The sequence below is a fragment of the Fringilla coelebs genome (assembly GCF_963513975.1).
Source record: "Fringilla coelebs genome assembly, chromosome: 3".
Lineage (NCBI taxonomy): Eukaryota > Metazoa > Chordata > Aves > Passeriformes > Fringillidae > Fringilla > Fringilla coelebs.
This window is the reverse complement of record NC_140030.1, coordinates 79,267,523-79,281,690: the sequence shown is the minus strand read 5'-3', so window position 1 is coordinate 79,281,690 and position 14,168 is coordinate 79,267,523. Positions and strand designations below refer to the sequence as shown.

Sequence of the window (14,168 nt, the reverse complement as noted above, 5' to 3'; positions counted from 1 at the left end):
GCAAGTCGTCAATAAGAAGCCTGCATACCTTTAGAAACATAGTTTTGCTAAAACAAAAACACATGGAATGTTTCTATTTTGCTCAGTCTTTTTCAACTAACAAGCAATGGCATATCTGACCAGCTTTACACTATAATTTGACATGTCCATTCAGCTGTGACAAAGTTTATTTTGCCTCAAAGTTTTTCTAAAGAGACATGGAACTGTCTAAGCTCATGGGCTGTCTTTAATGACTAACATCTGTAAGAGAGTTTGGACATGTCAATGGGCTTGTTCTGGAGCACTCTGACTCAGACAGCAACTTCAAGAAATTAGATTCCAGCCAGTGGGATTTTCATTTGTGCATGACATTTCAGTAACTAACTCTAAAGGAGTTTTTTTTTTTTCAACTAGCACTGTTTATAATCGAAGGTTATTGTTATTTAGTTGATCTGCAAACTCAGAAATTGAATTGGAATCTCTCTATTAGAGGCACAAGGAACAAGTCTAGAAGGTACAATGACATTGGCCTGTGTTGAAACACTGGCTACTCCAAAATTCAACTGGGAAAGAAAGGGCTTTTTATTCCGGACAAACCAAAAGCAAGGGCCTGGTGGAAACTCAAGTCTGAATGTGAATTATGGAGTTAATAAACTATCCTCAATGATGTTAGTAACATCAGCAGATCACCTGCAGCAGTTGGCTTTCAGATGTATTTAACTGTCCCCCTGAATGTAGGTATATATTCAGGAAATGTCAGATAAGGGTCACAAAATTTACTCTTCCCAAAAACATTCATAAAGATACAAAACTCGGAAAGAAATGCAGGAAGTATTTCTATTCAGTAGCCAAAATTATGTCAGTGATGCTCATGAACTTCAGGGCAGGGCAATTTTCTGTACCTTGATTATCATTAAAGATATTAAGGGCTGGAGCAATTTCTGTAGCTTTCCATAAACGTATAGTGCCGTCTGCTGAACAGGACAGCAAACGCTGGTGAGCTCCACTGTAAACCAGACCCCACACTGCATCAGTATGGCCTACAAAAGCACCTCTTAGAACAGAAGGATCTGTGAAAAAAACACAACAAAACACATTTCAAAACAAAATCTGAATTAAGTCAATAGCTGTATCTTAGCCTGTGTTTAGGCACCAACCTCTGGAAGATAATTGATAAAGAATCCCAAGATCAATCATGTCATATCAATACAGAAGTCTTAACTATTCTGGCCTTAAGATGCTTGAATTTCAGCAGCATATGTGATATTCAATTACCCAGTTTTCAACTAAAGGAACAAAACAATGCTTCGGCAGAAGGGACAGTATTGACTTTGGCAAAACACACTTCATTGTTAAAATTCACTTTTAAACAGCTATTAATGCCACAGCAGTCCCTTTTATGCAGAAGTTAGCTTTGAGGTCAACTGCATCTGAAGCTACCATAAGTGCAAAATAAATAATAAAATCCAGACACAAGCTGACACCCACTCAAATCTAGTAAATTGTACCAAACTGTGCCTTTTTAGTTGTTTCTAGCCAACACTAACAGCTTTGGTCTCAGACTATAAAACCTTTTTATCTCAACTCCACAGAAATTTGTCAAAAAAATACACATTTCCTGTACTTTCCAAACGATCAGGTTTAGTCCTGTACTTCTAAAACCCGCACTTTAGACTAGGTGTTTCTAAAAAACGATTATGAGATCAAGGCCTTTTTTAAGAAAATGACATTTTATCTTGCCATCAAGCAGTATCAGCATTAAAACAAAAGATTACTTAAGTAATTGAAGAACACATTCAATTTGCTGTTTTAAACTCTCACAGAAGCATTATCTACAAATTATACTATTTTAGTGATGTGACTGTCACTAAACTTATCATCTCACTGCTGCATGCAACAGCAACGTACCATAAGAGTCATAGGGGTCAATGTTTGGGTTGGTTGTGTTCCAGCCATGGATGAGGCCATCTGTTCCCCCACTGTAGCACTGCTCACCATTACTGCTCATCACCACACAGAGCACTGGACCACTGGAAGAAAGCCCCAAAGAAACACTGACTGCTAACGTTTTCATTACATGCAATGCAGTGTCAATCTTAAGAATTTCCATTTTAGATACAATTCACTTGCTGCACGGATTGCAACAAAAATTCTGCATAATAAAATCATATGCTACAAGACTTCCCACAGAAATACCCCCACAATATCTGGTAACACGACTGCAATCAGGACAATTAATCATTATGCACATGAAATGTGAAAAACACCACAATTTAAACCCTAGGATTTTATATTTCACATAAACAGATTTTTTTTCTTTTCAAAATATTTAAGGCTCTTTCCTGGAATCATCTCAGTAAATTTAAATTCACTGCATTCATTCTTCTTCAGTTCATTCCACATATGCAAGTATGTGTCAAAAAGGCAAAAGCTGCAATGATGAATAGAAGACCTGAACAAATTTGAACTGTATCATTTGTAGGTTTTTTATTTTAAAATTGTGGTATATCTGACTTTAGACATAAATTACTATGCAGAAGGAAGAAGAACACATGCAGATACTCTAAGCAACACAGGAACTAAAAACGTCATGAAATCAGTAGCTGATAAGGTGGAAATTACTTTTTTAAAAATTCTGTTTCTGTTTAAAAATCTTATCTTTCTCCAAATATGACAGTATTTCTCAGGAAATACTTACTTATGTGCTCGGAAGGTATATATTGGCTCTACATCAAGAGAAGCACTCCTAAATGAAGCATGAAAAAAATGTTAACATGTATACCATCTTATACAATGCTTTACAAAATTTTGCCAGAATAGCTAAATTCTTAAAATCCCTGCTACATCTTTTGTAGTGTTTCTCCCACAACGTCCTCTCCCAACATGATTTTTCATGGGTCTAGGAACTATTTGCAGTCTTTCAAAACACCATAGGACTGGTTGTTTGGATTTTTGATTGAAGACCTTCAAGGCACTTCACAGACCCATCAAACAAGTAGCTAGGTACATCAATGGAACAGGAGTGGAGAGACATCAGCATCACATGGAATGCATCATTAATTGTTCCTATTGCAGAAAAGGAGTTTTGGACTGAAAGTTTTTCTTTCACCGCTGAAGTGCTTCAAAATTTGCTGCTCTGGACTTTATCAATCCAAGGGAGGACTGTGTTACACCCAGTTCTTCTCAAAGGTGTGACGTACTCCCTTAACCACATCAGCCCCACTATGAATTTCCTCTGATTTCTGCAAATTCCCAGCAATTTGCAAGAGACTGTTAACAAAGGAACCTGGCAACATCTCAGAGTTTCAAGCTGTCCTATGTATATGCATGTAAGTGTATACATACATATGCATATATATATAAATGCATCCTATACATTTATATACACATGCAAGCACACTGACAGGCTGCATCCAAATATTTTCACTAGTAAATTAATTTGTCATGTTATCTACAAGGAAAATACAAAAAAATGAATGGTTTTCATCTTCACAAACAAAATACATTCACAAACATACATGGATTTTTCTGGCATTCTTTAGGCATCTCCACCCTTCTCTGAGAGCTTGTTTTCCTACTCTTAAATTCAGGGAACACTTTCCATTAAGTGCAAGGGCCATTCAGTAAAGTAGTATCTAGGTTTTGTTTTTCCTTCATAAATTAAAATTGTTTTTGAAGAAAACAAAGAAAAATTCTTACTTTTTTGCTGGGGCTGTTTTTTGTAAATTCCACATTTTTAATGTATGGTCCTCTGAAGCTGTTATTAAGACTGGTTCAACTGGATGAAAAGCGAGAGCTCTTATTCCATCAAAGTGACTTCTTAACGTAAACTTGGGGTTCCAAGTCTTTCTCAATGCATCCTTATTGTTGGCTATCTAATAAAAAAAAAATGCCAAACTTGTAATTAAGCTGGAAGGCACAACAAAAGGAAGAAATAAAAATTTAGTTTGGCATTTTCAGAAGATGTCAAATTACCTCGCCCACTTTTCACAATAACCTGCTCTCAAACAATAGTCCACTTAACACTAAGCAGGCACTTCAAAAGGAGCCCCTGGGTAGACATATTCCGTACGAGTAATGTCATGTCCACAGTGATAAATTCTATGCAAATCTGAAATACTCTCATGTCTGTCAAATTACATACTTTAAAAGCACTGATACTTCAATGAATTCAGTTAAGTATTTAAAATTTGATCTATGGCTCATTCACTTACAAAGCTGGGCTTGACTCACCAGGGTGCAGTCCCTGAATATCCAAAGTACTACTGACATAATACCTCTAAAGAAAAGATCTGACAGAAACAGAGAAATCTCTAGAAGTACAGAAAGGAACACAACCTAACTTACCCAGCTAAGGCAACCCAAGCTCTGTAATAATGCATGACAAGTAAAGTTTGCCAGAATAGGGAAAAAAAAAGGCAAAAAGAACTTGACTACACACTAAGAATCTAACTGGCAGGCAATAAGGTATCGTGTATACAGACACAATTATTTGGCAATAAGTGCATTTTAGAAGATCCAAAAAGAAAGCCTTTTAATAAAATAAGTTACTTCAATATTGCTCCTCTGAACAAATATTGACACAAAATGCTGAAAAGACTTTTTCACTGTCAGTCAACAATGTCATGAGTTAAATTTACCTTTCCATAACCACTGCTGATGGTGGTTATGGAAAACCAAGAAAACAAACAATTGTACAGATGTTTATCACGTTGTAATCTAAAGATAATTCCAAATAATTTGCATCTTTAACTGCAAAGATGAGAGAACTGTTTTGAGCCACTTCAAGAAACATTTCATCCTGTGGACGAAAGAGGAGGTTTAAGAACAGAAGTGCTTTTTCTTAAGCTTTGCTACATCTGGATTTAACAATAAAAATATACATAAATAAAAAGGTTCCATAGGTTTTAAACAAGGAGAAATGAGCTGCAAGAAACAGCAGGTTTAGTCTCATCATATTTCTTAGTAATGACATATTGCTTTGCTCAGGGAGACAAGTCAGTTTCTTTGCCAGTTTACTGAGCCAAGTTGGCTCCGTGAAGGAACAGACAAATGCTCGAGCTGGTACAAGGATGGGGCAGGGCTGCACAGTTAGCAGCTCCGGCAGGTTTTCTGAGGACTGGCCAAGAAAGTCTCAGCAAAAAGGGTACAAGATGTACAGATATCTGGAGAGGAATTTGATTGCCTCAACATAGGCACCTAATGCCAATCAGGTGATGGAGGGAACCTGCCTGCCCTGCAGCTGCCATACCAGCAGCACAGGTTCTGTGCCACATCTGCAAAAGCCACAAAGACACCTCAGATGGCCTAACCGTGAATTCCAGTCCTGGCACGATAAAATTCTCCATTTGCTTGTCTTTCATTCAAAAATGTCCTTCCAAAGGAGTCCAAGATGGGCACTTCATAAACTGGATAGTAGATGGAAGGCAGTACCAGCTAGCAGGCCAGCAGCAGAGGTGGAAACAGATTCTAGCCCTGACACATCACCCACCTGGCTGCACCACATCACTCTACCCACCAGTCTCGCAAGCTCCGAGGCTGGTTACTCACACAGCACACAACCTCCTTCTGTCTCTCCCCACCAAAGCACAACAGTGAGGTAACCCAAGGCCTGAAAAGCAGTTTGGGGGGATGCCAACCCCAAAATTAGCACTTGATCTGGATTTGCCACTTATAATAATACTTGTGTCTATACAAAATGGAAAATTAATTGAAAACAAATTGAAAACTAAAGATAGCAATGACAGGTACTTCTCTTGTTCAAAGTTGTAAGAAATCAAACAAGGGCCTACTGCAAAGTCCAAAACCTCCAATTCAGTACTTAACATTAAATGCTTCATATGATTTCACAGTTCAGTTACTCTTATCTAAAATCTATTAAAATTTTATGAAGATGATTAATCTATCCAGAAGACTACAGGAAAAAAACCAGAACCAACCAAAGTGAACATTTGTCAAGAATGTGTAAAGGAAGGAAAAAGAAAAGGCAAACTTAAATGTATTGGCTAGCAATCTGGAAAATTTCATCTTGTTAGATACTCTAAAAACCAATATACAAAAGAAAAAAATGTATTTTAAGTAATAAATTAATAATCTTCATTATCAAGTGAAACCATTCTTCAATTTACAGTCAAAGCACTATGTAAAAAACTGAAACCATGAAATGAGGTAGGCTAATGCTGCCATTTTTAAAAAGAAAATAATCCAGCAAAAATGTCAGTGAGGTGAAAGGGACCAAAAATGGGAAAAGTGTCTGCCACTCTTGAAAGTAAATATATTTAAGGACTGATTCATGAGATCTTTCAACTTAATTCTCCATATGATTCAAAACTGACGCTTAAATACTAAGCTTTCACTAATCATACCTGATTCACATTTGGCAGCCAGATGTATTAAATAGTCCAAAATAAAAACATTACCCGTAAGTTAAACTTACAATAAAACTTGAAATAGGAACACCAGCCTTTCATTTTGCTTCAATAAAGTGCACAGTAACCAGAGCAAATAGTTTTGTAAATTTTTTTTTTTTTTTAATTGTCAACACTAGAAAAAGGTAAGAGTCAAGGTAACCATGACTATGAATTCCTGATCACAGGACATTATACAGGCATTGGACAAATGAAGAAATAGAAGTTAGTATTCTCTACCATGCAGGAAAGGACTGGAGTGGATAAAGAAGTGCTACTCAATAAATGAAAGCTGTTAGTTCAGGAGACAGAGACATGAACAAACACAACATTTATATGGACACTTGCACAATGAAGTCAAGCAATGAAAGCATCTTGTACAGATGGGTTAGCTTTGTTACATTCTCTGAATTTAAATTCCAGCCTTGGATTTTTAGGAGTACCTGTAACAGCAATTTATTTGTACATTACCGTACCCCTTTCTGAAGACTTAGTTAGGGAAAATTAGTTCTTAAAAACATTAGGAACTGAGCCAAATTAGAAGATAATACTGAATATTAGCAGAAATGCTCTGCATTCATTGCAATATTGATGACTCATAATGTATCACATGTTCAGAAACTTGCTATAGTGGTAGGGCACATCTCTGCAGTGGCACTCTCATAACGAGTCTAAGATTTTATTAACTATGTATTTCATTGCTTTATAGGTACATACAGGGGTAGAACTTCAAAGTAAGGACCTGCATCTTATGTCCAAAGTCTCAGATTTAATTTGTCATGGTAAAATCTAACACCTGGCACTACGGAGAAGCTTGGCTCTGTCATCCTTACAAGCACCCTTTTAATACCTGCAGGCTGCTATTCAAGCACTCCTCAGCCTCCTAACAGGTAAGCAAGACCATCTCCCTTAACATCTACTCATCAGTCAGAAGCTACTGGATACTCTTCAATTTCTCTACAGCCCTTTTGAAGTGGAGTGGCCCAAAACTGCATACAGCCCATGTAAAAGGGACATAAACGTCTCTCAATCTGCTGGCCATGATACTCCTAATTTTGCTCAGTCACTGGGGTTACATGTGCCCAGACGTACGACTATCACTAATTTACCTTCAACTACTTGCATAACATGGCAGGCAAATGAGAGGAGAGGGGCTTGCAGAGAGCATGAATGCTGCTGTGTTTAGGAAGGAGTCCTTTGCCAAGTAAAACTTTGTGACATCCTCTGGCAGCATAATTTTAACTGGAGAATGTTTTCTGCTGAGTCTACGCACAAATAACTTGCATCTGCCTTCAACAAGACAGAAGGACGTTGAGTTACCATTAATAACCACTTACATCGTAAGTCAGCGAATCTGCCTCATTTGCTACAGTAAGGCCTGCCAGTTCTCCAAGACCCAGTTCATTTTCAAGGGCTTCATCTGTTCCCATAATGAAAGATTTCCCTGAGGACGGAGGGAATGTTAAAGCTTCCACTGCAAGAAAACAAAACAAACAAAAAAATCCTGAAACATAGATTTATACTACACTGTACAATAAAAGCACATCTTCCACTTTCAGAACGCTACATATCTGTCAAGTAGCCGAGGGCAAAAAGATCCACAGAGATTCATAGAAAAACAGCTATTCTAAAGATAATCACTGTACTTACCAATAAGCAGCACCCTCTGAACCCAACTACACTTGAGGTGTGTGTGACTCCAGAGACTAAACGGAGCCAGCCACGGGCAGGAAGGGTGTGCTACCATTAACCCATATAAAGTGCACAAATAACACAGAAAACGCCTTCCCCAACTCAACTACAAAATATAGAAAATAGATGCTGAAGAAGCAACAAAACTGTAGATAAAAACAGCTGGTGGGAGCAGCCTAAATCAAAGCCCTTCAAGCACTGATCTTTGAATAGATCTCTTAGTTATTACCTTTTCATCACAAACACCTTTTACCTCCTCCATCCCAAAGTCTACACTACAGTTCTCTTTTCCTGTCTTTTGAATTCACAATGCAACATTTCACTCAACACACAATACATACAGAACACCAAATTTTAAAACGTACTAGAAATAAAAAAAAAAAAAAAGCCCAAAGTATGATGTCTCAGCTTTGTAAGAAAAACACAGCTAACATTAATACTGAACTCAGACTGGTAACAATCAGCTGTCCTTTTTTTGTGAGAATCCATGTGAGTCTCAGAATTAAAAAACACATTACTGAAAGGACATGAAAATAGAGCTCTGCTAATACAGCTCTCAGTACATGTGAGAAAAGTTGGAAAGGGAACATTCAACAAAAAATTCTTCCACTTCACAAAGCGTTGCTAAGTTACCCCCTTCTTTCATGAAGAAAATCACTGAGCATGAAGGAAGCAGAACTACTGAGATCTTTGGTAGCTATTCCACACACCAGGGCTTTTTATGCATCTTAATTATAACTTGGCCGACCTACTTTTTCACTTTCACTGAAAGACTGCTAAGTGGAACTCATGTTTTGCACATTTTCAAAACACATATTTACCATTTTAATAGAGCACATGATATCACAGAATCATAGAATGGTTTGGGTTGGAAAGGACCTTACAGATCATCATGTTCCAGCCTCCTGCTATGGGCAGGGACACCTTTGACTTGATGGGATTGTTCAAAGGACCATCCAACTTGGCACTGAACACTTACAGGGACAGGGCATCCACAGCTTCTCAGGACAACCTGTTCGGTGTCTCACTACCCTCACAGTAAAGAATTTCTTCCCAATATCCAATCTACACCTGCCCTTTTCAGTCTGAAACCGTTCTCCCATGTGCTGCCACTACATGCCCACATAAGAAGTCCCTCTCCAGCTCTTTTGCAGGCTCCCTTTAGGTACTGGAAGGCTGCCATAATTGACAAATTAATACAGCTTTATATCCTATATGTTATTATGCTCTACATTACAGCAATTCAAATCTTGAATCAAATAGGTGACTCAGCATTTTTCAGACTTAATAGTAGTGCTTCATTACAAAGATGCATGCCTAGCTCTCCATACTTGGACTAGCCCCTAGGAATATTTCTCCTAATTTTTGGAACACATTATGGAAATTAATACACTGGCAAGCTGCAAGTTGCTCTGCATGATTCACTACACAATCATGCTTCACTACACATGCTTTTGAAAGCTATAGTAAAGCATTTATGTTTACCTACACAGCCTCTGTCTTTGCACTTTGGAAAAAAGGGCATGCTTGTGTGTATGCATGTATACATACATACATTTAAAATTACGTCAATGGGAAAAAAAATTATGCTTTTATGTCCTCAGAGTTTCTGGCCCACACTTGTCTGCCAGGCTTGAGCACAAACAAAAGCAAGTATTTTAGGATGGTCATATTACAAAGCCACTAAGTGTCAAATTATTTTTTCCATTGTGCTCAAAGATATTCAGCCAAGACTTGAACTTAGGTAGGTGTCTTAACCTTACTAATAGTGACCATAATGGAGGAATGGGAATGCCATTTATTACACCTAAAACTTGCAATACTGAATCAGAATTTGTAAAGTGCTTGGAAAGTCAGAGAGACTAATTCTTAAGTAACTATAAACATCACCCTCTACGAAGGGGTATGCACTTTTTTAATATTTACCTTCATCCGTCCTGTTTATCTCATGTTCAATGAGCCTTGAACTACTGGGCCTAGAAGAAGGTGCAACAGATGGCTGTAATGAAGGGAGATCATCAACATCTCTCAAGTTTGCAAGCATATCTTGCAGCTTTGACCTGTTGGGCCCTAACCAGAAAAAAACAAAAAATTAAAGGGTTTAGGCATAGTTCACGATGACACTCCTTATATCAGATATGCTACAGCAGCACATGCAACAATGGATCCTACCTTGCATTATGACATTACCACAGAAAAAACTAATGAGCACTTACTTCAGCAGTAACTAATCATCCAGCATGAAATGAATTTCAAGAAGAAAGTGATAGAAGCAGCTGAGAATTGTGAACGCACAATTTTCCCCATATGAATGGACTCATAGTGCTACTTGTACGGGATGCTGAAGAATGCCGCCAACTGAGTCACACTTTAGATAATTAGAATATTTACTTTGCTAAAACATTAGCTGACATCCATAAATACTTTATAATTTGTGCATCAGGTACTTTGTGCAGCATATTCTTATGACAACATTATAATTTAAATTTATTTGTGCAGTAGTGTAGTATCGTGAACTATATAATCCAAAAAGTTATACTAATATTAAAATAAAAATGCAACTGGATTCACTGGCCTACTTCCTGAAGCTACATATGGTGAAGACCCATGCCCTTCTTGACACTTACCTGTGCTTTGCTCCATCATTTTCCCACATCCCTGTTTTGACTGTTTTATATAGGATTGAGGCTGAAACATATCTTCGGTAGTTTTTCCTGTTGTAAGTTTAATTAAGAATGGGAAAATGTCTTACCCATAGTCCATTATGTTTTTTCCTAGACCAGTAAATAATACAGCTATTTTCAAGCAGCTTTAACACAGTAGTGTACTCTAATATATGTATTCTCTCATAAAACCATTCTATGATTCTATTCTGTTATTACTTCACAGGAATGTTTACTACAGCCTTGCAAAATCATGAGTTTACTAATGCAGTTGCAAATGCTACTTTGTCCACCCTAACCATAATGACTGATAATACACTAAATTGTATTTAACTTGTCTGTCACCAAAATATTACACAATCCAGAAAAACACTAAGAAGGATTTTGCAAGATTGTTTTACTATAATACCTCTTTTTAAAACCAGTATTCTACTTAGTAGCAGTTCAGTGGCTAAGCACCATATATGATGAAATTAAAGCCATAGAAACAAACTTTGTAAAATTTAATGCTATTTAGTTCCTTCTTTTTTCTCCAGACAGCCTCCCTCACATTCTTCTTCACTATGTGCAATATTATGAATAACTTAAAACAGGCTCTGATTCTTCCTGATTTTTCTGCATTGATGGCCCTCCAATGATGGTTTGTCCATGGAAAGATGCTTAATTTCACTGCTACAGTAAACCACTTTGTCTCCCAAGATCAAACCAATCAAATCAATCCAAAAGGTACTGAGCAGCAGTTATCTTCATGAAGGAGCACTGGATGTCAGAGTGCTGCCTTTCCATCGTGATTTTTTATCATAATGATATAAAACATATTCCAATAATGTCTGCATCTATATTAACAATTAAGTTTTTTCATCAAAAATAAAAAGACAACAGCTGTTCAAGAACAGAATTTCAACACTTGGATTAAATAATTTCTACTAGACTAACCCCACAGCTATTTACCCTGAACTACATAACATGTCTGTGTATTTTAAAAATAACAGACAAGTTACAAAAATCACTTTTATTGTAATCATATATTGGCATGCCCTGTCTATCTTTAACCATAAAGAAATTTAGAATCAATTGAATTTAGAATGAACACTTTAGTTAGCTCAGCTTCTTGTCAGACTTGCAATTAGCTTCCAGTAAATTAAATTATTCCAAAGATGACAAAAAGATCACTTGAGAAATTTAAAGCATCGTAATTATTTACCTTTTTTTTTGTCTTTAATTTGGAAAAAAAAAAGTTTAGTTTTTGTATAACATAATTTCAGCCACATAACCAACTGCTGAGCAGCAGCTAATGAGAGTATCAATACAAAAAGTAATAAAACAAGTCAGCCTCGATGCGAGGCTCTGACATATTTACATCATTATGCATATCTCTTTGGAAGTGAGAATTTCCTTGGTATTCATAAGCATCTTGCCACAAAGGGAGAAACATCCCTGAAATTTCTTTCCAGGCTACATGCAATACTATTAATATACATCTTTCACACATGAATTCTCAGTATGGCTAGGTATTTGAAACACAGCCATAGATACAGTGTTTGATTTTAAACTCTCCATCTGAGTTCAAAAAATTTTATGGCTTACCTATTAAAACTCATTGATTTTACAAAACATATCGGTATTTCAAGAAATGTAACAAAAAAAATACAGGGCTAGAAACTGTATTTCAGATACTGTTCACAGGTGGGGTTTTTTTTAAATAAAATACCCAACTTTTTTGAAGGCTAGTCCCAAAAGTAAGGAAGTCAATAAATAAATCCTGTGATTTACAAATAAACTGATGGTCATAGTTGCTTCCTATTTCGAGCCCTGCATAACAAATTATGATGACAGCATGACTTTCATGTTGTGAATGTCAAGTATAAACAGGGGTAGAAATTAACCTGTTTTCTCCCACTGTCATCTAATAGGATACTCAAGAGAGTTTCCAGTTTGGTTTCTTTCTTTGTTTATTTATATAACAGACTTTAACTCTTCCTGTGAAACTGGCATGTTTCCAGCTAAAAAAGGATTCTGAAGTCTTCTGTATTAAAGTGTGAAGTATTAAATCAATGCCTTTTACAATTTAAATATCTGAATAACAAAAGTACAAAACACGCTCAAAGCAAGAATTTTTAACTAACCCAACACTTGGTTGGAAGAAATTATATCTAATCCAACTATTTATCAGGTAACTTGATCGTCTGTCATTAATTTCAACCCCTGAGAACTGGTGAACAGGAAAGCAGTCAGGAGCAGCAAAGTAAAAGAGTAAGTAATTTTAGGAAAACATTGAGAGAGAGATAGAATTAAGGGTGTGAAAGATGTGAGATTTATGATTTTAAGGTGCAATGTTTTCCACTTACTCTTCACCCCCTTTTTCCCCTTGCGCTCCTTTTTGTATTGTTCCTTGAGTTTGGTTATAACTCCCTGGTCGACATTCCAGGCTTCAGGCATGAGATACTGGTCTTCCTTTTCTAAACAAAGTGAAACAAATGAAACATCCTTTTTCAATAATGTCACCAAGTGATCTCCACTGAAGGAGGCAACAGCTGCTGTCAACGTTTGTCTTTTATTTTAAACAGACAGAAATAGCACCAAGCCTGTGAAAGCTGTAAAACTGCTACTCACATTCCACTTCTGTTTGCTCAGAATGTTCTTATTAAAAATTGAGATGAAATTTCACATGTTTAATTCCCATAACCAAGCACATAGCTGTTCATAAACGTAAGCAACATTTACTTTACAATAAATCAGGACACATTTTTCATCTTTTGCTTTCCTCCAGGGAAAGAATTATTAGATCTAGAAGAAACAGCTATGTTACTCGTCAACATAACTTTACAACTCAGATGTTGTGTACTGCATTTCAAATTCTCCTTTTATTGTTTTTGTGCTATGTCATCATTTACACAAAGCAGTAGCACGTTTAAATGATTTTGGAACACAATATTCATGTAATCATGGTTTAAATAAACCATTAGAGCACTAAAGCCATGAAACTTTACAAAAAGGTGAAGGCCTGAGGTAATAATCTTTGGGAAAAAAGTCCAAAACATTTCAGCATACCTAATGAAAAAACATCCCCACATTTTGGTTTGGATTTGGTTTTTTTTCCTAAACATCTCCCTCAAATTACTTCCTCTGTGACATGATACAGAATAGAAGAATCCTTCCAGTTCTACAGTATTTACAGATTTTGAGCAAAACACGTTATATGAGTTCAAATCCCCCAAGCAATTTTTACATCTATGGAGGCTGTCCTGAGGCAGCTTAGAAAAATAATTTGTGAGAGGAGGGGAGGTAATACAGCTCTTCCTCATATGTATTTTCATGACCATTACAGCTCCAAATATTTGAAATGCATTATATTTTTGCTTTGTTTTTCTCATTAAAATCTTCACCTTATTATTTAAAGATTAATTCCTTTCAGATCAAGTTTGCT

General features: G+C 36.5%; 1 protein-coding gene across 4 annotated transcripts in view; it reads right to left on the bottom strand.

Annotated features, from left to right (window-relative positions):
• Positions 1–14,168, bottom strand: part of STRN (striatin) — a 62,871-nt gene that overhangs the window by 7,044 nt on the left and 41,659 nt on the right. For 2 of the 4 annotated variants that reach the window (XM_084203317.1, XM_084203318.1), the window contains exons 8-15: positions 13,090–13,200; positions 10,706–10,792; positions 10,005–10,148; positions 7,724–7,860; positions 3,679–3,854; positions 2,678–2,725; positions 1,888–2,009; positions 882–1,049 (exon numbers count right to left, since the gene is read on the bottom strand). In XM_084203317.1, the coding sequence (XP_084059443.1) occupies positions 882–1,049; positions 1,888–2,009; positions 2,678–2,725; positions 3,679–3,854; positions 7,724–7,860; positions 10,005–10,148; positions 10,706–10,792; positions 13,090–13,200 (993 nt within the window). The remainder of the gene's footprint in view (positions 1–881; positions 1,050–1,887; positions 2,010–2,677; positions 2,726–3,678; positions 3,855–7,723; positions 7,861–10,004; positions 10,149–10,705; positions 10,793–13,089; positions 13,201–14,168) is intronic. The other 2 variants (XM_084203319.1, XM_084203320.1) reach the window with 2 other exon arrangements.